Genomic DNA, 23,609 nt, shown 5'->3' with positions numbered 1-23,609 from the left:
TGTAACAACCAGCGGGGATGGGGGCACCCATCAAGGGTTCCAGCATCCCAATCCTCATCTTTCTGGTTTTAATTCTCATCCTCTGACCTGTGGCCTCAACCTTTCTAACAATGCAACCTATAATAGAGTTCCTTATGCTGTGGTGACGCCCTTATCATAAGATTATTTTGTTTCTATTTCATATCTGTGACTTTACTGCTGTTATAAATTGTAATGTCAAAAAAATCTGATTTGTGACCCCCCCGACCCCAAAGGGGTCGAGACCCACAGGTTGAGAAGTGCTGTTCTGCAGCATCCACAGTAAGAGGTTCGCTGGGAGCTTAGTCTAGGGCTTTTACCCCCAGAGTTCCATTTAAAACGTCTGCCCAGAGCTCAACAGAACAGGACTCGGTTGTACTAAGATGGAACTGTGGGACTAGATTTGAGAGCCTACGACATGAAACAAGATCCTCTCCTAGTGTGAGGCCTGCACTCCAGAAAGGGAAGCGTGGGATGTGAGCAGCTTCATAGACACAGTGTCAAACATCTGGATGCTAGGCTCCATTCTGGCTTCTGGAATTCTCGCTAGGCCTGCATCTGACGGGAAGCAACCTGAGAGCAAAAGATGGAAGGGCCTCGGGTAGAGGGAGGGCACTGCTGTTTCTCTGTCCCCATGGCCCAGTCACTTACCCTGGGCTTGAAAGCTATGAGCTTGAGGACCATCTCCAGGGTGAAGATGATGGTGAAAGCCACGTTGAGGATGTCTGATATGTGGTTCATCTGTTCCGACTGATTGTAATGCTGAAGAGGCAACATGGGTGAGGTAGGCGGGTAGGGAGAAGTTTACCAGCTACAGATCACAATCCCGATCCATCCTTTCTGTGGGCCAGCTCCTACTGTCCTTGGGCCCATGTTTTATCTCAGCAAGCTAGATTAGTGATCTCTTGACTTCTACCAGACTCAAGGATATTTTTCATACCTGTTCCATCCATAACAGGTAGTGGAAGAGGGGAGCATGGCGGTTCAACAACCACAGGTCTGACCAATAATGGCCCAGGGCTACAAATATTATTTGTATATTGGCCCTGAATAATCAAAACTGAGTCTCCTAGGCAGGATTTGGCATAGTCATTATGGAACAGGATTAAGGAGAAGACCCTGGGGTTCTAGGGTTGGCATCTGTTTGGTGGGAAACAAAGCTAGCTAAATTTTCTATACACTACCTGCCCCAGTGTAGTGGTTTGAATATGCTTGGCCCAGTTAGTGCTGCTGTTAAGAGGTATTGCCTTGTTGAAGGAGGTGTGACCTTGTTGGATTAGGTGTAACCTTGTTGGAGGAAATGTCACTTGTAGGGGTGGGCTTTGAGGTCCTATGCTCAAGCTCCACCCAACGTGGAATTCCAGTCTCCTGCTGCCTTTGGATCAGGATGCAGAACTCTCAGTTTCTCCAGCCCTACGTCTGCCTGCATGCTGCCCTGCTTCCTGCCATAATGATAATAGACTAGACCTCTGAAACTGTAAGCCAGTCCCAATTAAATGTTTTTCATAAGAGTTGCCTTGGTCATGGTGTCTTTTCACATCAATAAAACCCTAAGACATGCAGTAGTAGGATGGAGAGACCCTTCAGGCAACAGCCTGGGCTTTTGTGACCACCACTATGGATCACCTAGGCCTCTCATTCTTTTTGTTGGTAAAATCCCAACTGTCTTCTACAGAACCTTCCCATGTAGGTGAAAAAGGCCTACTAACTGCCTTAGCCCTCAGCAATTGGGCCATGTCTGTTGCCTGACTCAGTCCCAAAGAAATCATTGCTTATATTCTACATGACCAGTATCTGTGGTTCAGTGAGACTCCTCCCATGAGTTCACCAACCTACAGGGTGTAGTTTTCTCACTGTGCTATCATTTGGATGAGAATTATCACCCATAGGCTCATGATTTGAACCCTTGGTCCCCAGGCTGTGGTTTGAGAAAAAGTAGGTCACTGGGGTAGACCTTGAGGCTTATAGCTAAGCGTTGCTTCTTACCTCGTCTCTGCTTCCTGTCCTGCTGAGATGGAAGCACTGACACAGGTTCCCATGCCCACGTAGCAGCCCGCCATTGTGCCTTTCCTCACCGTGTCAGACTGTATTGTATCCCCTCCAATCATGAGGCAAAATAAACCACTCTTTTCTTAAATGTTTCAACTAATGCATATTGAGTGTGTCTCGAGCTCCCAGGAGCAGGGCACCTAGCTGTGACATTATATGATATAGGGTTTAAGGGAGCAGATGTTTAATTAAAGCATGCTACCTACTAGCTGTGATATGATCTATGGGAGGTTGCTCCTCTCCTAAGAGGGACAACCCAGCTATCCAGGTTTCAACAGTGAAGGGGAAACAGAACATGTACTCTGCTTCCTGCACGTCTTCCTCTCCTGCAGCAGCTATCTCCTGTTTGGAGAACTGCAATCCCAACTCTCTGGAGGTTTGAATTATCTCCTTAACAAAGAAGCCATAAGGGACTGGGCTGGGATTAGTTCACTCCTGTGTCCTGTGGCTGGCATGCAGCAGTTGCTCTTGAGATACCTACCGGGATGAACTGGGGACTTCTCTATGTCTCTGCCCTGCCCAGGCCCTAGGTCTTACTATGGCCAGTCCCGTGTTTCCTTACCTGCATGCCTAGGCAGATAGTATTGAGCATGATGAGAGCAAACATCAGGTATTCGAAGTAGGAGGAAGTGACGATGTACCACACCTGATACTGGTATGGGTTTTTGGGGATGTAACACCTCAGTGGGCGGGCCTTCAGGGCATACTGTACACATTGTCGCTAGGACACACATACACACACACACACACAAATAAAACAACAACAACAAAAAAATGAAAAACAGGATAGTTCAGTACAGATGTGAACTGCTTCGGGTTGGAGATGAATGGGGTATATAGAATAGGCCTGGACCTCAATGGAGGTTCTCTTCACAGGCCTGTGGGGCTCTGTTTCCCATCTTTGGCAGGTGGCTCAGTACCTGGTTCTTGTCCAGTTCACAGTTCTTATACTCAGTCTCTCCCTGCTCCTGGAAGGTGACGATGACAAACCCCACAAAGATGTTCATCATAAAGAAGGCGATGAGGATGATGTAGATGATAAAGAAGATGGCCATCTCCACTCGGTTGTTGTAGATGGGGCCTGTGTCCTCCTCGTTTGAATCTATGGCCTTGTACAATAGCCTTGGGATGGGCAGATAGGAGAGGATAAACAGCCAAGCAAGGGGAGAGAAGGCAGAACTAGTCTAGGGACGGTTAGAGCCCACCCAGCCGTGCTCCTGCCTTTCCAAGGGGCATCTCATCTACCCCAGTCAACCACTAAGACTCCACTGTGCCTCCCTGAGCATGTGTAGCAGATGTGAGGTTTGGTCTTCATGTGGGTCCTGAACAACTGGAGCAGGGGCTGTCCCAAAAGCTGTTGCCTGTCTATGGGATACGTTCTTCTAGCTAGGCTGCCTTGTCTGGCCTCAGTGGAAAGGATGGGTTTAAGCCCTGCAGAAACTTGATGTGCCAGGGTTGGGGGATTCCTAGGGGAGCTCACCCCCTTAGAGAAGAAGGGGATGAGGGATGGGGAGAGGGATTGTGGGAGGGCTAACTGGAAGTGGGAGCAGTGAGAGGGATGTAAAGGAAGACATGCATTTGTGGGAGGAGAGACTGGGCACACTTTGTCAGAGTCCTTTGGCTGGGCTCACTTAGGAGAGGTGTGAGTCATTTGTTGAGCGCTGTCAAAGGCACTGGGGCCTGCTGGTTTCTTGGCGCCACCTTAACTGTGCCCATGCTGGACCTTACTCACTGAGGCCAACCCTCGAAGGTGGAGACCGTGAAGAGTGACATCATCGCGGAGAGGACATTGTCGAAGTGGAAGTCATTGTGTATCCACTGGCGGGGACGCAGCTCTATCTGCGTGGGGTCTCCATCCTTGTATATGTAGTAGTAGCCCCTGACACAGAGAGGCCCAGTCACTCCACTGTGTGACTGGGATAACTCAACTCCACCCACATGCCCCTGCTCTGGATAGTGAGTGTGGCACAGGACAGACATGAAGGGTGGTGTTAGGCATTCCCTCCCCACAGCTGTGGAAGGCTTTCCATCCTGAAGGTCACTCTGCTTCTCATGGGAGCCTCCCACATCCTTTGACTGGCAAAGCCTGGGGTACCTGCACTCCTCTTCAGTCATCTTGGATAAGTCATTGCAACTGTAGAATTTCCCCTGCATCCAGGACGGCAAAGAAGGCGAGGAAACATGGTCACAAAAATAGGATAGGGAAAAGGGGCTATGTGGGTATTTGGTTGGAAGAAGAAGGGCAGGCTGTCTGTCTGGAGGGAAGAGACCTCTCCTCTCTTACATACCCCGAAGACAAGGCCACCGTTATCCATTCTTCCCAACTGCCCTCCACCCAGCCTGGCTACTGCCTTAGATGGGCATTTGTGGAGTTGCCAAGGCTGGACCCGAGTACATACAGCCCAGCTCCTTTGACCCTGTGGCCACTGAGGCTCCTCCCATGGCAGCCCCTGGTTTACAAAAGGCAAGGCTTGCCCCTCCCTCACTGTTTTTCTCCTGCCCCTGGGAAGCCCAAGGCCGCTAAGGAAACAAGAGCTATACAGATGGATCCTCCCAGTAGGGGCTCTGAGAATTAAATTTGTCCTCAGAGTTAGATAGGGGTCCCAGCACATCCCAGACAAAGCCTAAACTGACTCAGCTTCGTCAAGAGCACGATTTCCTTTTGTCTTTTTCACATACTGAAGACCTGCAGAAGGTTTTGTCTGACAAAGAGTTGGATGCGGGGTCACCCTAAGACTAAGTGAGGTTTGAAATGTGTGAATTCTGGTCTAGCTCCTTGGAAGGCCCAGAGAGGGAAATGCCTCAGTCAAGGGGCCCAGCTTCCCTGCCTCCCAGGACTCTGTCATTTCTTCAGGGTGCTCCTCCTCTAAGGTTGCCAGAGCAGAAGGTGGAGATGAGGGTCAAGACCATGGAGGAGAAGTAGAGATTAGGTGTAGGTGGTGCGGCCAGGGTTCTAGGTACTGAAAACCAGCTCCCAGGTACACAGAAGCAGTGCCGTGTGGATTGTATGTGACACACTTGATGAGTAGGGCGTGATAGGAAAGGCCAATCATACCACAAGTGCTTGTAGCTGTCAGATGGGTAGAGCCCGAGGGCTTTGGCTGAAACTAGAGCACAGATGTGGTATGTTGCTCTTGCACAGAGAGAACATGGAAGTCAAAGGAAAGGAGGATCCTCATTGGTTGCTTTAGGGCTTGCATTAATGGGCTCCATGCATGCCAGGCCCTAGATCTGGTGTTTGGGAAGGAGATAAGTAATACACAGACAGTTCCCTTAGGGACTCTAGGGTTGCAGGCCTGACAGAGAAGATGGTGGGAATGGTGGGCATTCTTTTGCTGGGTCCACTTGGCTGGTAGGATGTTCAAATGTGGTAAGTGTTTTGGCTACTCCACGGCAGTGGCCAACAGTCCCCCTTCCCGCTGCGGGACCTTGAGAATACGGATACTGAACACTTTCCTCAAAACCTATACCATGTCCTCATGAGGGATCACGGATTTGCCTTTGAGCCTTTGAGCCCCTTGGCTTTAGCCAAGGCCCTGGTCCATCTACAGAGAAAGTGAGTCCTACGTGTTGGTTGAATGGATGGTAGTGTGATGATACCAATGTGTGTCCAAAGCTGCCTGAGATTATGTCACTCTAGTGCCAATGTCAGTGTCTTACAGAAGACATAAGAGACAGGGGCATCCGGGAGTTCCATTCTGTGGGAGGAAGTTCCTAGAGAGACTGAAGAGTTGTGTTCTCCCAGGGAGGTATCAGTAGGACAAGTCAACTGTGAGTTCTCAGTGAAGACTGCTTCTGCAGAGGTGCCTACGTGGCAAGGATGATGCCAGCCATCCCAGCCAGGACCTTGGATTGCAGAGTGCAAAGAAGGTAGCTGGGCTAGGGATGCTGTGGGCAGACCTGACAGAGTAGGTGGAGGTTGGCAAGCTGGTGAGAGAAAATCCAACTACAGGGTCTCTAGGTAAAGAGTAGGCACAATGGTGAAACTGGCCCGAGAACCAGAGGCTAGCAACAGGCATCACCTAGCAAACAGGATATGGGTTTTCTCGTTTTGAAACCATAGATTCAGGGTCAGTTACTCTCACAGTCTGGGGCTCTCTTGCTTAAGAAGAAGTGACCAGCTTTTGTCAATGGCCTTTGAGCCGACCCTGGTGGGGAGGGAAGGGATGCTGGCCAGGCAGAGCCTCACCTTGAAAAGCTGCACTCCGATGCACGCGAACATGAACTGCAGGAGTGTGGTGACCAGCACAATGTTCCCGATGGTGCGGATGGCAACAAACACACACTGCACAACGTGCTGGAGAGGTAGGGAGAGTGTGGTGGGTGCTGAGCTCGCCACACTGCATCCCACCATCCTGCCCAGGGAATTCAAGACTCTGCCTGCTAGTAGAGCTAGGCCCCCTGGGGAAAGCTGGCTGGCCTGCCTCGTTTTCACAAGCACCTAAATTGAGGACCTGGAGTCAGGACTGCCAGTCTCTCCCATATTGGGGCCCCTCTCTCACCTTCAACCCTTTGGCTCTGTTGATGGCCCGGAGTGGTCGCAGCACCCTCAGAACTCTCAAGATTTTCACCACAGAGATGGCGCTAGACCTGCAGGAAACAAGTTGCTGTGAGGCCTAGTGTGGTATGTTCCAGCCAGAGGGTTGCAGCCAGGGGCTTTGTCAGCTCCTACCTGGAGCTTTCTACATGTGCCCCTCCCTCCCCTGGCCATGGGTCAAGCTGATCCCTAATCATTGCAATGGTCTCATTGGCTTAATTCTTCTCGGTGGACACAGACTCTGCCTTTTCCATCAGACTAGAGATGACCTGCAGCTGGGCCTCCACGCTCCACTCCAGGGGCCTGGCTGTCTTCTCCTCTTTGCTTCCCCTCCTGGTCTCCAAGATAAGCCTCTGCACATTTTAGTATTGCCACTTTAGCCCAGCTGGGGACCACCCAAACATGCTCCTAACCACAGCCTTTGGCCACCGTCATGTTTCAGCAGGAGCCCAGCCACCCACAGAGCCAGGACTCCTGATCTAAGGTACAGGCACAGAGAACCTATGCACAGGACCTGGGCCCTGTCACTGCTTACTCCAGGCCCATGGAGATGAGAGACACAGCCACCACCAGCAGGTCCAGGATGTTGAAGTAGTTGCGGCAGAAGGAGCCTTTGTGCAGGAAGGCTCCATAGGTGGTCATCTAGGGAGAGAGGCAACATCTAGAGCAAGCAGCTGGAGGAGCAGACTTGCCCCTCCTCAAGGAGAGCTCCTTATCTCAGTCTGCTAGGGGAACGTCATGTTACTCAACTCCCTAGGCTTAGGGGTGCTCCCTCTGTTCTCAGGCTCAAGGGTGCTCCCTCTGTTCTTGACTTCAGACAAGCCCTGGGCACTCCAGGACTCCAGGAGTACCTGTGCCAGTCTCTGCCCTCAGAGTCATCCTTTTGTCCAGATGCTTTTCATGTGCTGAGGGGCAGGCTAGAAGTTTTTCATATCCACTGCCTTGCTGGGGGTAGCTTTATTTAAAGGCCTAATGCTAACAACACTCCACTTCTGAAATCCTTGAACTCAGGGCAGCCGCCTTCTCCCTCTGCTCCACTGTCAATGGCTGAAGCTTTGAAAAGGGAACATTCTTCCCTCTGCTCTGCCTTGGTCCTTATATGCAGTCACCCTTCTCCTCTTCTATTGGAAGAGATAAAGGCATGCGATTCTGGGTTCCAGTCAGAGGTAGAGCCTCTACCCCCAACCCCTCCTCAGAGCCTGCTGTTTTGATAGCCTGAGCCCAGTATACCCACCTCAGGAACAGCCAGAGTAGGGCAGTGATCCTTTCTTTAGATAAGAAAACCGTGTTTTCTTAGTTAATAACCCGGGATTCCTTTTATTTACTATGTAGGTCAAGATGAACTTAAACTTCTGATCGTCCTGCCTTTCAGCTGAACAGATTACAGGCATATACCACCAGGTCTGCTTTTATGCAGTGTACAGAAGCCAGGTCGGCTCTTTAGGCATATTAGGCAAGCACTCTATTAATGGACCCACATTCCCAGCCCATGTGAGATTAAACTTTTAACAAATTTTCAAATGCTTGGAAATCCTGATTTGTAAAACCATTTGCCCATTATGTGGCAGAGCAAGGTCTGGCCTTGAGAACTCCGTCCTGAAGTTAGAGGGCATTTCCAGACCTCTATCTTACTTCTCAAACAGCTAGACTTCATAACATGAGACCAAGATGCTTACAAACCATAGCTGCTGCAGCAAAGGCTATACTAGGCTCCTGAACTCCCTAGAACACTCCCCACTGGTTATTTCTTTGAGAACAAGAACTTGTCAGGTTCATGGGGTAAAGGTGTAGGGGTAAATCGCAACCCCCAGGCCCACATTTAGGTTAATTGTGTCTTCCATGCAGAAGACCCATGCTCTTCTTTGAGGTGGCAGCCACAAGTGGGCCATATTTCTAGCCTTCCACCCAGTCACCTGCTCCCTTGCCCGGATCTCCTTTGCCTAGAAGCGGAAGACCTGTGTAGTCTCCTGGATTTGGTGAGTCTTTCCTACCATTATTCATCTCTATCTTTTTCTCCCCCATTCCTTCACAGTGCCCCCAAGTGAATTCTTGTGTGGAAATTGGAGCCACTCTGTGCAGAGAAGCTTTACCCTCAGAGATGTGAGTCCTGTAGCCCTCACTCACCTTAAGGACAATCTCCACAGTGAAAACAGCAGTGAACACATAATCAAAATACTCAAGGATCTGGAGATGGGACAAGGTAGAGGCAACCAGTGAGAGAATTGGCAAAGTAATGGTGTCACCACAGCTGTCATCACCACCATTGTCACCATCAATTACCATGACAACCACCACCATCATCACTACCACCACTACTGTTAACATCACTACCTCATCACATCAATATTACCATCATTATCAACACCACCTGCTACCACCATCATCGCTATAATCACCACTGTCACTACCATTGCCATGACAATCCCTACCACCACTAATATCACCATCGTTAACACCATCATTATCACCATTGTCACCACCACCATAATTGCAGACACCATCACTGTGCAGGTCAGCCAGGCAAATCGGCCTATCTTGCTTCTGCTATGGTAGTGCTATTCTGAAACTGCAGCAGGAGTTCCCTGCTCTCCAGAAACGGAAACTCTGATGTCGGAGAGCACATAGGGGGTATAACTGAACTTGAGACCCAGAGTGGGGTAGGTGCTGAAGCAGCTGAGGGGACTGCTGTCACCTGATTCCTCATGGAGTCTGCCCGGATGGGGTCCTCAGCGGCCAGGGCTGCACTGCTGAGCAGGATGAAGAGCAGGATAAAGTTGGTGAACCAGGTGGCGTTGACAATGCGGTGACATAGGACACGGATCCTGGTGGGATGGGTTGGGAGGATGGAAGCTGAGAGTTGTAGGAAGTTCGGGCCTCTCTAACTTCTGTCCTGTAGCGGGGCCCTGAACCCACTTGCTGTCCCCCAACCGTCTGGGAGTGAGTGTAACCTTGCAGCTGTGTGATCCCCTGACTGGACACGCATGACTCAGCCCCCATTTTGCTCCTTTAGTTTTAGTCACATCTCTATCACTTGTCCTCTCCGCCAATACCCACCACCATGAAGAGTCCCCAGCCAAGACTGGGGCAGGTTGATCTTCTTCTCTGAGACAGAAGAAACTCCACAAAATCTGTTTATTCCAGAGCTGAAGATTATAATTCTATCAACAACTCCAGCTCTCCCCAGACCTCTCCTGGCCCTGCCTAAAACTGCCCTTAGAAGGGAACTAGCAATCACAGTCCCTCTTAGCTGTAAGTATCTGATAAAACCTAAAGGTATTCTTCCTCACATGGATACTACCATTTTATTCATTTCAGAGGTATTATAATCCTGTTAAGTGCCAGACATCGAATCCAATGCCTCGTGTGTGTTAGGCAAACCCTCTGTCGTGATACTTCACCCCAATTCACTGGTAACATTTTAGACATTGCTCAAGACTATAACATAAAGGAAGGAACTGTGAGCCAAAGACAGGGAGAATCCAGAGTGGATCTCTTCAGGGAGGGAAGTCACTGTCTTTGAGAGCCTCAACAGCTCTTCTGGCTGTCAAAGCACTACCTACTTATTGGTGGGGCTGAAGATGAAGAAGGAGCTAGCCTCTGGGATGGGCACTGCTTTCTCCTTCAGCTGCAGCTCAGCCAGAGGGCGTGGTCGGGGGCTCACTGGGATCTCTGGCTCATCTTCCTCATCGTCCCCTGTGCAGAGAGAAAGAAATAAGGGGTTTCCCCAAACTTTGTAGGCCCTTGGCTTCTGTGTTCAGAGTCCTCCTGGGAGCCTCCGAAGCTGCTAAGCAAAGGCTAATTTGGGACACCAGGTATTAGGGTGCAGCTGGGGTCTTTACCTTTTGGTGCATAGTGCAGAATCTAGCTCGAAAGTCCCCCCAGACCTTCTGCAAGTAGGGCCAGGAGCAAGGTTAAGGAGTTCTGTCTCAGGGCTAGACTCACAACATCTTAAACAGTAGTTAGTTGCTACAGAGAGATGGTCTCTGGGCCTGGCTCTGCCACTGCCTCGTGGAGCATTATTCCGTCTTAGATTTTCCTCCCTGATTCCTAACACTGACCGAGGAGAAAAGGATTTTGGAAAAACAGAGTTTGAGCTTCCTTCCTGGACTAGGATTCAAAAATACAGTATCTTTAAAGAATTTCTAGAGTCCATAAAATAGACCCATTCTTATTCCCCTTCTCCTCGACCAGGCTGGCCTCGAACTCACAAAGATCCAACTACCTGTGCCTCCTGAGTACTAGGATTAAAGGCATGTGCCACCACTGCCTGGCTGCCATTATCTCTTGAGCTTGGCCAGGAAAGTGACCACCGAGATGAAGCAGAGAGCAGAGGTAGTCCAAGCAGAGAGGGTTCATTCTTATCATTTATATATATATTTATTTTAATGATTGATTAATTAATTAATTAATTATATATAAATATATTCAGACACACCAGAAGAGAGCATCAGATCCCATTACAGATGGTTGTGAGCCACCATGTGGTTGCTGAAAATGGAACTCAGGATCTCTGGAAGAGCAGCCAGTGCTCTTTACTGCTGAGCCATCTCTCCAGCCCAACATTTATATTTTTGCGGCTCCCCTAATTCTTTATTCCTTTGCCTATGTTTGTTTTGTTAGTTTGCTACACATTTCTCTTTTCTTTTCTTTCCTTTCCTTTTCCCTCAGTGCTGGCTATCGAACCTGAGGTCTCCCATACACTAGGCGAGCGCTCTGCCGCTGACCTATGTTCCCATGCCTCAGCCTCTAGGAGAACCCGGACTATAGGACTGTGCATTAAGCCCAGATGGTGCAGAAGGTTTGTCATAAGCCACCAGAATTATTTTTGGAAAGAGGTTAGATATAAATCTATTTGCTGGCCTTGGTGAGACCTCTCTACAGCGCACACACTCTGTACCTTTTGCTCTCATTTCTCTCTGGCCCATTCTCCCTGAGCTCACATCAGATTTCCCATAGTTGGCAGGCTCCCATCTGCACACCAGCCGCGAGCACCAGGAAAGGACAGCCATTAGAGGACACCAGTCCATAGGAAGTGTTCTCCGAGCTCATTCCTGCTAGGTAGGTTGAAGAGTTGTCTCCAGCCTCACTCACCTCCCAACACTTTGCAAAATCATTTCATGCGGTCACCTGTTTGATTTGTGGAAGGCCAGCCATGTGCCAAATACCGCCGTCCAGAACCCAGAAAGTCCAAGTGGAGCTCAGAGACACGGAAGCTAACCAGCCGGTTCCACAGTAAGAAGTGAAAGGCTCAGAAGGACCCGCGAGGGAGCTGACAGGCTGTGTAGTACTAACCCAGCTGGGCTCTGCATCCACCATGCATGGTGCCCCTGGCCCAGATACGTATGGTTCACACAGCAGTCAGCGGCCACGTGCACTCAGGAGATGCGTGCAGGTGGTCTGCTTTCTATGACTTCCTTCCCATGCGGCCCTCGTGGATTTTCACTCAGTGACAGTCTGGCAGTCATGGTTTTGTCTGAGATATAGGATAGGGAGGAGCAATTGGCCCCATCACTATATTAACGAAAATATCTTTCTTTGGATATATCCTACTAGGCAGGAAGGAGTTATATGTCTGGCAGTCCCATGATCTTCGAAAACTGAGTGTTCGCTACTCCAGCCTATAGCTGGAACTCAATCAAGTAAATTAAAAGCATGTGTGGAATAGCGTTGTTGCTGTGTATATATGGCAGCGAGAGGCAAGCTTGCATGCAGGTTAATTCTTTGCCAGGCAAAACGAATGTCTTCAGGGTCCTGGGCTCCACATGGAGAGGTCCACACAAAAGACACCAACACAGAGAATTCAGCATCAGCACACGGATCCTTCACCGACACGGTGCTTCAGCCCAGGCTTGGGATCCTTACCTGGGAAGTCAGCCGAAGGGTAGGGGTCTTTCACCTCATTGACGTTTGATTCAAACTCATCAATTTTCAGCTGTAGAAAGGAACAGTGATGGGGGTGAGGAAGACGGATGCTTGAACTTACGTGGCATGCTCTGGGGAGCCGTTGTGCAACTTTCTCAATGTTCCCTACAATCCGAGGCAGGTAGTAGTGGATTATTATGTCTTACAAATAAGAAGCCAGGTCCTGCAAGGTATACTTGTCCAAACTTGTGCTGGGCAAAACCAAGGCTTTTGCCAGTCTTAGCCTGTCCTCGCTGTGTGCTCCCTTAGCTCTCTACAAAGAATGAAGCTCCTCAGGCTACGCTGTGAAGCTTCTCTGCAGCCTAGGACTCTCCTGGCTCACAAACTCTCTCTCCTCATTCTCCACAATGGTGAGCAGGGCCAGGCTGAAACACGCAGGGCAGGGCTAGCAAGAGTGGAAAGCCAGGCTCTTAGTAGAGTATCTGGGGTGGGCAGGTGGGGTGCCTTCCTGCTCTGCACAGGATTCTAAGGAAGTCTGGCTCCCAGGTTGAGTCCCTAGAGGAGACGTAGACGTCGACTCTCCCTCCTTCAGAAGCCAGGTGATGTTGTCTCCACTTTCTTTCCCCGAGTGACATTGAGAAGTTAGGGGACTCTCAGAGACCCTCCAGCTAGCCTGTGACATTCCCCATGCTAGTCCTCACCTTGGCCGTGGTGGGGATGCCTTCACCCTTGGACTTCTGCTCCAGCTTCTTCGTCATTGTGGACCTCTCCTCTTCTGACTTGTCTGGGAGCCCTCTAAAGTGAAAAACCAAGGAAATCCAAGGGGAGGTTAGCCAACAAGACCTGACAACACCCTCAGGAGCTTCTCACACCGAGGGCTCAAGGGATCTATGGAAGAAGATGCAGCTCTGGCCATCAGATGGGAAGAGCCGTAGACCTGGGCAAGCCTGTTCCCTGTGGTAGAGGGTATGATGCTCTACTCAAGCTAGACTCTCAGGGGTCATCCATAGTCAGTGTGCGCTTTGCACCTGCTCTATGTAGGATTCAGGATGGAATTACAGCTTGTGTAAGACAGTTCCAACCCTAGAAATACCTGGGGACTTTGCTGGTCCTTCTATTTCTAACTCTTTCCATCTTGCTTCCAAAAATTGGGCATCCCATTCCTGCAGGCATGTGCATCCAAAGAAGCAGGCTCCAAACTGAGACTCAGTTGCCTAAACTGTGATCCTCCAAACCCAAACAGCATTAGCGCTACCTGGGGACTGGCTAGAATATTCAAACCTTCTTCTATCCCAGCTGGTTTGGGCCAGTTGGCAGGGACTCTACATTTCTCAGAGACTCCCAGGTTGTTCATTTTCAGCTTGAATTTGAGAAATACCATTTAGGAAACCTATCCTACGTCTACTCCTAGCGGCACCAGCCACACAGTAGCATGGCCAGTCACAGATGGAGAGTTGAGAAATAAATGGCCACCTCCAAGAGGAACAGTGACTCAATAGCAGGTCCTGTTTGGAGAAGACTGCCCATGGGAACGGGTCTAACATGGCCCCGGCTCCCCTGGCTTAAGGAGGAACATCGCCTACAGCCTAGGGGCCATAGCCATGGTCCAACACTCCATCTCTTACCAAGAGGGGCAACACTCACTTAGACATCTTCCTGCGCTTTCTCTCCTCAGCCTTGGCCTTCTGGGCAGATGTCAGACTCTCGGCCTCTGCCAGGTTGTCCACAGCGATAGCCAGGAAGACATTGAGAAGGATGTCTACAGGTCAGCTAAGGAGTCATGAGCTACTGGTGGAAGTCAGTTTCTGGGGCAAGAGTTTTGCCTGCATGTGTGTTTCCAAGCCTGAATCCCTAAGGGGGCAGTTTCTTGCTAGAGTTAAAACCCTCGGGAGAGTACAAGCCAAGAAACATAGGCAAGCCCTTGGGGAAGCTTGCCCGTAGAAAGTACAATGGTACCTAGATCAACCATGCCTTTGAGACTTATTTGTTTTCTGCCAAAACAGACACTGGTTCCCAACAGGAATCCCTGGGAGTGAGGGGAAACTAGGGATGCTGACTTCATCCCCACTCTCTCTTCATGGTATCAGATTCCACAGCCCAGCACCAGGACCTTTCGGACACCATCAGCATCTCTCTGCCCATCCTCTTGACTCTCCCATTGCGTTGAGCTGTCTCACTTTTGGCCTATCCTAGGGTAATCTCCTGGTCCCCAAACTCAGATTTATTTCTGGGCATAGCTTTGTGTTAGCTTAAGATGTCAACCTGCCACAGCTGAAACTAGGGGACTTTCATTTAGGAATTTCCTCCATGGACTGGAGAGATGGCTCAGTAGTTAAGAGCACTGACTGCTCTTCCAGAGGTCCTGAGTTCAAATCCCAACAACCACATGGTGGCTCACAACCATCTGTAATGGGATCTGATGCCCTCTTCTGGTGTGTCTGAAGACAGTGACAGTGTACCTATATATAATAAATAAATAAATAAATATTTTATAAATAAATTAAAAAAAAAGAATTTCCTCCATTGGATTGTGCTTACAGATGTAGTTCTGTGGCCTTCCCTGAACTGTTAGTTGATGTAGGAGGGTCCAGTCCACCCTGGATGATAAAAAGAAGGTGGCTAAACAAACCAGAAGGATAGAGCCAATAAGCAGCATTCCTCCATGTTCTCTGATTCAGGTCCTGGTTTCTGTCCTGCTTGAGTTACTGTCCTGACTCCCCTCAATGATGGGCCATGATATGGAAGTAAAAGCCAACAAACAAACAAACAAACAAAAAACCCTTAAAACCAACCAACCAACCAAACAAACAAACAAAAACCCTTCTCTCTTTCAAGTTAGAGGGCACCTGCCTGCCTCTGAGCTTCTGGACCAGGCTTCCCTACCATCTCCACCGTTTCTCTGCTAAGCCTTGGGCTTCTTCCCACCTGACTTAGACACACCAACCTCACAACCAATTGTTCCCAATACTCTCCAACATTTCTGGGTGAAAGAATTATACTGTTGCTGCAGTTGCCTTTACTGTATCCCGTTCCCCACTCCATCAGCCTGGGAGCCCAAAGGGACTGAATGCTGCTACATGAGGAACCCTGATTATCTTTTATAACTCCCCCAAGTTCTTTGCACTACAACCCAAAGGGGATACAGTTGCCACAGACAAAAAGGATGATGAAATAAATGCACACGAGCACACCAGGGTAGGACGGGCCTCCATAGGCCATGATCCCATTGTACATCACAGAGTTCCAGTCTTCACCTGTCAGGACCTAGTTGGAGAGAGCATAAGTTGGGAGGATGCATCATCCAGAGGATCTTTGTCACCTGTCAACTCTTCCCGCCCCCATGGACCAGGTGACCACACCCTGCTGTCCTCTTTGCTCCTCTTTCAGTGAGCTACAGTGTTATCAAGGTGTGGATGGCCTTGAGGAGGAGTGAGAGGACTTGGGGAGGAGTGAGAGGTCTTGGGGAGGAGTGCGTGAGCTTGGGGGAGGAGTGAGAGGGCTTGAGAAAGGAGTGAGAGGGCTTAGGGTGGAGTGAGAGGGCTTGGGAGAGGAGCACAGACTGAAGGGCTGCCTGGAATGGTTGGAAAAGTCTTATCAAACCTCTTCAGGGCCAAGGAGTTTAGTCATGGGGCAATCACTGTGTCTTGCTCCTCAGGCTGAAGTGGATTACACTTAGACAGGCCTCTGCTACCCTGCCCTTCAAAAAACAGTACCAATGTCAAGTCCCTTGAAAAGCACCGTTGTCCCCGATCAGCCCACGAGGTAGTGAACGGGAGAGTAGCAGGCTAAAGCTGCTAAATGAATCTAGGGGAGTGATTCATTGTTTCCTACCACCTGTAGTATGGCATAGGGGGTGACTTGTGAGATACCGGTGACATCAAAGGGAGCATTTCCATGCTCCACACTAAGGAAGGTCCTCTGAGAGCCTGTGGCTCTGAAGGTCGCTCTTGAATCATAGCCACAACCCTCTGAGTCCTTTCTGGTAAACAGGTAGCCTGATGCCTCTAGTGTGGGTCTCAGATGCCTGCAGCTTTCTTGGCTTGCAGAGGGGAGTATTCACCTTGTCTGACTCTGCCCTAGAGATGTGAGCAGCACACCTCTGACTCCTGGTCTACCTCAAGTATCTCATCAGCTGCTATAGCATTCTGCCAATCACCATAGACCAAAGGAAACCAGACAGAATGAGGCATCACTAGGCACAGCTCCGGGGAAAGAGACAAATATCATAGTATTAGAATGTCCCAAGTACAGGTGATGGGAATTCAACCAACAGGTCAGAGAAGGCTTCCTGGAGGAGGTGATGTTTTCCCAGATATTGAAGCAGGATCCAAGAACCTCCTATAATGAGGGCTGCCTACCTGGAAGACACTGATGAGGGCCTGGGGGAAGTTGTCAAAGTTGCTTCGTCGAACTTCTGTGTCCTCAAAGTCATATCTGCCTCCAAAGAGCTGCATGCCCAGCAGGGCGAAGATGATTATGAAAAGGAAGAGCAGCAACAAGAGCGACGCGATGGAGCGGATGGAGTTAAGCAGAGAGGCCACCAGGTTGCTCAGCGATGTCCAGTACCTGAGAGAGAGGAACAGAAAGGTAGGGAGTGGTCAGTCTTCTCACAGGTGTTGAGGAGGGCTGGAGGCAATGGCTCAAGGCTGGGCGTAACAGAAAATGGCTTCCGGAGTCTGAATCACTGGCTTCATGGTGCATGCCCCTTGAGGAGCATCTACCCTACATTCCATCCCACAGTCTTCAGAAGGCTGAGGGTGAACTTCCGCCCTCACAACTAACATGTGGTAAGAGTAAAAGACCTGTTTTCCTGCCAAAGCTGGGCAAATTCACGAGACACAGTAGAACCCCTCCATCTGTAATTTCAGTTGTCTGGAGTCTGTGGGGGACAGCATTGTATCCTATACATGCAGTACTGTGATATATTCTCAGAAAGACCATACTCACAGAAACTTATCAGCTACTATAACTGTAATTTTGTGCTGGTGTTAGTAATTAAGGAAAAGGCATGGTATATTTGAAGGTGTAGCATGGCTTACAGTTTCAAGCATCCACTGGGTCTTGGCAAACCCCCGTAGAGAGGAAGGGGCACAAATAAAGTCCCTCCTTTACCACCTCCCTCATCTCCCCATTCTCTCTTGATTATAACCTTTCCTCCTGCTTTTCTCTTTCTTTATGTCTCTTCCTCCCATCTTCCCCTTTCTCCTTCCCTCCTCTTCCCCACTCCTCCTTCCCTGTCCCTGACATAGATGACGGCAAGGCAAAAGGGGAAATACGGTCAAAAAGAGTAAGCAGGGTTTCGCTTCCCCAGAAGGTGGTCAGTGAAAGAAAAAAAAATGGAAGCTTGGACCAGGCTGATTTTGTCAGCCCTTGTAGCATCAGACCTTCGAGGTCCAGCTGCCTGCACTCACTTGGTGATCTTGAAGAGCCTCAGGAGGCGGATGCAGCGGAGTACAGAGATGCCCAGGGGCGTCATGGCTCCCGACTCCACCAGCAGTATCTCCAGGATGCCACTGCACACCACGAAACAGTCGAAGCGGTTGAAGATGGACATGAAGTACTGGCGCAGGCCCAGCCCGTACATCTTCATGAGCATTTCAATGGTGAAGAGGGCCAGCAGCACGCGGTTGGCAACATCTGCAGAGGGGACCAGGACCTGAGCATTCCTCTCTTCTCTCTCCTTCCTCCAAGCCACTGCCTGAGAGGAGCCTCTCTACCAGGACACTCTCTACCTTTCCAAGGCACTAAGTCTTTTTAATTTTCACGGTCTAGACAAGGCGCAGCCAGCAATATGGCTCAGTAGATAAAGGTGCTTGCTGCTAAGCCTGATGACCTGAGTTCGATTCCCAGAAGCCATATGATGGAAGGAGAGAACAGAGTTGTTACACACACACACACACACACACACACACACACACACACACACACACACAATAAATAAATAAATAGATACATAAATAAATAAATGAATAAATGAATAAATGAATGAATGAATGAATGAATGAATGTAAAGAAACAACAATAAAACACCTGGGGAAATCTGGTGAATTTTGCTTATCAAAATAACCTCAATCTATATTTCCATACCATATTTAGCAGGAAGAAAGTTGTTTAAGTTCATGACTTTCTGCCCTTTCTCATTAAACATAGTGTCTTTTCCTGCTAGAGGGTGGGATTCACTAAAAGCAACATGCTCTTGTGAACTTCGTCCAGGCCCATCTGAGACATCCACTAGCAGCATCTTTTGTCTTTCTTGGCTATTTTACCTCCTCCTTTCAAATGGTCTCTTCATGTTTATCCCACTCCCTCTAGGGAAAATTCTGCGATGGCAAATCCAGCAGACACAAACTCTCAAGTACTCGCATTCCCCACAATTCTGTTCATCATCTTCTTGCTCTCTCCCCACCAACATCTTAGCTTCTGTGACACCAAATGCTCAGGGAGCTTCCCAGCCTCCCCCTGTAGTCTCCTAATTCCTTCTGCACTGTATTCTTTACCAACTCACTAGATGCTAGACTTGAGCCATGCACTATCCCCGCCCATCAGGTGATCCAATGCTGCTCTTGTCGATGACTCCAATCTTTAGCACTTCAACAGAGATACAACCTCTCTACTGCAACCCACACCCATTTCCCATTCGTTTCTTTGACACCACCATGAGAACATCTCAAAGGCTTCCAACTCAAAACGTCCAGCACCACAAGGGTGGATCTTCCCTATCAGTCTACACCTGCCAAAACTATCTGGCAACTGACTATCTTTGCCATTTTAGAAACTGGAGCCTCTACCATCTATTTGTTTGCTCATTCTAGGAACCCCAAATTCACCTCTTGATGGGTGGAATTCCATTCTCACATGTGTTTACTAATACAGCATGATAATGTGTAGCCCATTCAAGGGCTTCTCAAGTAGACTTGCTGCAAGAAATGAAAGATTGAATGGGTACCTGCATCCATCAGCATGGTGGTTTTGTCTTCTGCTCTTCAAAACTTTAATCTCTAGCTCATTCATTTTAAACTTAGTCTCTTTTGTAGTGTTTCATTTGGCCATGTTTCTGCTCAACTCACTTGAGTTCATTGGATTGATGACTCTTACTTAGAGTGACGCTGCTCCTTGATTTGCATCCTCCCCTGCCCTGGGAGCTCACCATTGGGGATGCTCTTTCTCCCAGGGATTCATATACCTTGGCATGAAGATATTCCAAAAAGACTACTTGTGTTTGCTTCTCTTGGGTTTCCTTAGGGTTCTCATTTGTCTTGATAAGGTTTTATGAGTCTGTCTTATTAATTCACTGCTGAGTTCTGTGTGGTCACGGAAGGGGTGGCATGACATGGTTTTCACCATGGAACAGAGCCAGCAGGGTGCAGGCCACCACAAGTGTTGATCGTTGCTGGGCATAAAGCTTTGTGTGTGTGTGTGTGTGTGTGTGTGTGTATCTTCATGTTCTTCTTTTAGGAAATATTCTCCCTGCTAAGGTTACTGGGGGAATGTTCTCCCTGCCAAAGTTAATGAAACTATGATAATTAGAAATAACATGAGTCCAGGAGCAAAAATGGTAAACAATGTGACCTTCAGGATAGCCCTTAAGGCTGTGGGAAAGAACTCTGAAAACATGAGTTTAAAATATATATAATTTCTCAACTATGCAAAATATAAGGATGCAGTATGAATTACATGAGGGGCTTCACAGACCTGGGAGAGCAGAGGCAGCTGTACTATGAGCCAGGTTGTTAGAAAGATACAAAGGTAAGAAGATTCCTGAGTTCAAGGTCAGCCTGGGACAGAGATAGTTTGGGCTTGGGTAAGGTGCAAATGGTAATCTCAATATGGGATCTCATCCAGCAAGTTTATTATCTGTGCTTACAAAGGCAGGCAGATCTCTAAACTCATTTGCAATGTTAATAAAAGTGTCTCTTTCCAACAACCAAGGAACTAGGGTCATGAAATGCTGATTCATGAGATAATCAAGAGGGAACCTGGAATAAGCCTATGCCTCGGACTTCAAAAACTGAGATACTGAGATAACTGGGGGACCATCTGGAGATCTCCAGAGAAAGCTGTCTTGAACAGAACACAGGCTGTCAGCTTGTACCCATGATTTGACTTCAAGTTGTCCTCAAGCACCCCTTCTCTCAGGAACCCCTTTCAAAGCCAAAGCTGGTTCTTGGCAGTTCACCATCCTTGTAGTGTGAAAAGAACTGCACATTGGACCCCACACCTATACAGGACATAGGGTAGAGTTTAATTTCTTACTTGTGGCATGTTTCCTTTCTCCAAGAACCACCAGCAGACTTCCAAACTCTGTGCATGTCCCAATGGACAATGAGATTTTAGATCCCCTTACACAGAAGTAGCATTTCTGGGCCCTGACTCCAAGCAGGGGTGCAGGATTTTGTTCCCCACCTTATGCAGGTCTAGTTTCCTGTCTCTGGTCCCCGAATAGGCATACAGAGCTCAGTTACCACCTCTGGGGGTTCAAATCAGCATCTGAAATGTCTCTGCAGATGAATTTATGAACTTCCTGCTGTTACCACCCAGAGACCTTCTTGTTATTTATTGCATTTTGAGTGTGCAATGCCCCCCTACAAAGTTCATGTGTTTGAACTATTGGTCCTCATCTGGTGGTGCTGTTTTGGAAAGTTATCAAATATTTAAGGGGTGAAGCTTCACTGGAGGAAGTAGGTCATCAGGGTTGTGTCATGAAGTTTATGGCTCCACTTCCTCTCCATTCTTGCTTCCCAGCTGTAGACACAATGTGACCATTCACCTCATGCTCCTGCCTCCATGCCTTTCCTGTCATAATGGAGTAGATCACTTCTTAAAGGGTGAGCCAGAATAAATTCTTTCTTCCTGAAGTTGCTTTTTAGGTATTTGTCATAGCAATGAGAAAAGTACCCGATGTATCATTACTTGAAACATTATTATAACTCATGCCACTTTGGTATTTCAGTGGGAAGGGTACCTAGCCATGGAAACTGGTGTTTGGTCACAGTCCAGAGCTCTGCACACAGTGGGGCATCCATGCCAGGTTGAGGCTAACCCATTCATCTTCTACCAAGGCTGGTCAGTCATATCATACACTGTTTATGCTTATATCTTCACTGACTCCCCTGTACCCAAAGGTCCTAATACATTGTGACAGTATTATACAAGGCCTCCTATGAACACATAGAGTGCCTGTTACCCATCACATATGAAATTCTGTCACTCTCTTAGTTCTCCAGATGATTCCATGTGTTTGAATGCATTGCATCTTCTGCAGAAATTCCTGTCAACCTTTGACCAGCTGAGCTTAATCTCAGTGTCCTTCAGATATGTGAGGCATCAGCATCTCTTCTTGTAGCCTTTCTTTTACTATCTTATATTTGCTTTCTCATTGCCTTCCTTAGATGGGGTAGAAGCAACCTCTGACTTGTCCTATGGCAAAATATGCACCATAAGATAATGAGCAATAAATTAACTCTATTTACAATTCTTTTTATGTGTTCTACATTCAGTACACTCCCTGCATAGTTGGTGAAAATTACTATATATGTGTGTGTGTGTGTGTGTGTGTGTGTGTGTGCATATATTACATAATAGGATTTGAAATTGGATATTTGCAGCTCTCAGTTGTCAACAGTCTTATGTGTAGTGATACTTAAGTGAATACTTTGCCTATATGTCGGAGGAAACAACTGAGAATTGTCCCTATGTTTCATTGGCACTGCCCACATCAGAATGATGCCAAGAGTAAAACAGTAGGTGTGTCATCTTGCCTTCTGAAGTCTCTACAGCTTCACTATAGAAGAAAGGAATTGGGCCAATGGTCCAATGGTATTTAATTTCTAGAAGGTGACGTCAGTCTCATTGACTTCTGCATACCCTGTAGCATCCACGACAAGTTTAGGCTTCATACCCTGAGTGCTCATCCCTCTGTCTCACCTTGCAAATGGGTCAGCCATTGTGGCTGGTTGTGGTGCTCTGAGGCAATAGACAAGGTGTTGAGGGCAACAATCAGTATCACCAGCCAATAGAAAACCTTGGATTTCACTAGGTCATGGCACTTCCAGCGGAAGACGCGATTCCATTGCCGCCAGTGCCGACTGCAGAGACAGGAGAACAGGCATTCGTTACTTGTAGTCACACCCCAGCCCGGCTTCTCTTCTGCTCCCTCTCCTTCCTGGGCATGCAAGAGGAAGGAAGGACATGGGCCATGGAGCTGGGCCAGTTTAAGCCTAGCTTCTTATTAGCCAAGTTGTGCTTTTCAGATAAGGATGATAACAATGTTAACCTCCTAAGCAATTAAATGAGACAATACAAGCAAAAGGCTTAGCGTGGCACCTGATATAGACATAGGCCTGGAGCACCATCCATTTTAATTTCCACTTAAAGAACATCGAGTTGCCAGTTCTACCCATTTTTACTGGACAGTTTACTATCTCAAACAGGATTTCCAGATGGGTGTGTGGAAAAGGTATTTCCATAGTTAGCACAGCCCTTTGGTGAGTGATGTCACAGCACTTGCTAAAGTTTAGGTTTGTCTGCCCTTGGCACAGCAATTCTGCCTCTAAAATCTGTCCAGAATGGTGCATGGTCAACCAGGAGAAATTGGTTAACTATAAAATGGTGCATCTCTACCATGGGATAGCCATGATACAGATTTTATAGCCAAAGTTGTACTGAAAAACGTGTGTGTGTGTGTGTGTGTGTGTGTGTGTGTGTGTTGGGGTGAGTGTCTGGGGAAATGGCTTAGAACTTATACAATCTGTTCTTCCAGTTCAATTTTCAACACCCACATGGTGTATCACAACCATCTGTAACTCTAGTTCCAGGGGACCTGATTCCCTCTTCTGACCTCTGTAGGTACTATGCATATATGTGGTGCACAGACATTCATGCAGGCATAGCACCCATACATATAAAATAAATACATTTAAAGTTGTATGTATTTATATATGTACATGAACATGCAAGTGTGAAAATTGACCTTAACCGTAAAGCTTAGGAAAAATACTCACGAGATAGTATATACTCATTTACTCAATAAATATTCTTCAATAGTATCTCCTATGGATTGGGCATTCTTTTAGTCAGTATTAGTAATTAACATAAATAACAAAAACAGCAAAACAAGAACAAAATATCCTGCTGTGCGTATGTA

At 48.1% G+C, this 23,609-nt stretch overlaps 1 protein-coding gene across 1 annotated transcript in view; it reads right to left on the bottom strand.

Moving 5' to 3' along the window:
- CACNA1S (calcium voltage-gated channel subunit alpha1 S) overlaps positions 1–23,609 on the bottom strand; it is a 66,160-nt gene that overhangs the window by 18,243 nt on the left and 24,308 nt on the right. The window contains 18 exon segments of the mRNA XM_080917788.1: positions 670–780; positions 2,630–2,788; positions 2,988–3,189; positions 3,800–3,946; positions 4,163–4,215; positions 6,257–6,364; positions 6,570–6,657; positions 7,140–7,246; positions 8,729–8,788; positions 9,297–9,426; positions 10,165–10,297; positions 12,467–12,536; positions 13,168–13,261; positions 14,111–14,225; positions 15,610–15,730; positions 16,825–17,032; positions 17,878–18,103; positions 22,391–22,551. Coding sequence (XP_080773914.1) covers positions 670–780; positions 2,630–2,788; positions 2,988–3,189; positions 3,800–3,946; positions 4,163–4,215; positions 6,257–6,364; positions 6,570–6,657; positions 7,140–7,246; positions 8,729–8,788; positions 9,297–9,426; positions 10,165–10,297; positions 12,467–12,536; positions 13,168–13,261; positions 14,111–14,225; positions 15,610–15,730; positions 16,825–17,032; positions 17,878–18,103; positions 22,391–22,551 — 2,293 coding nt within the window.

The sequence above is a fragment of the Micromys minutus genome (genome assembly GCF_963924665.1).
Source record: "Micromys minutus genome assembly, chromosome: 6".
Taxonomy (NCBI): domain Eukaryota; kingdom Metazoa; phylum Chordata; class Mammalia; order Rodentia; family Muridae; genus Micromys; species Micromys minutus.
Note: the sequence above shows the minus strand (reverse complement) of the source record. Positions and strands in the feature narration are given on the sequence as shown.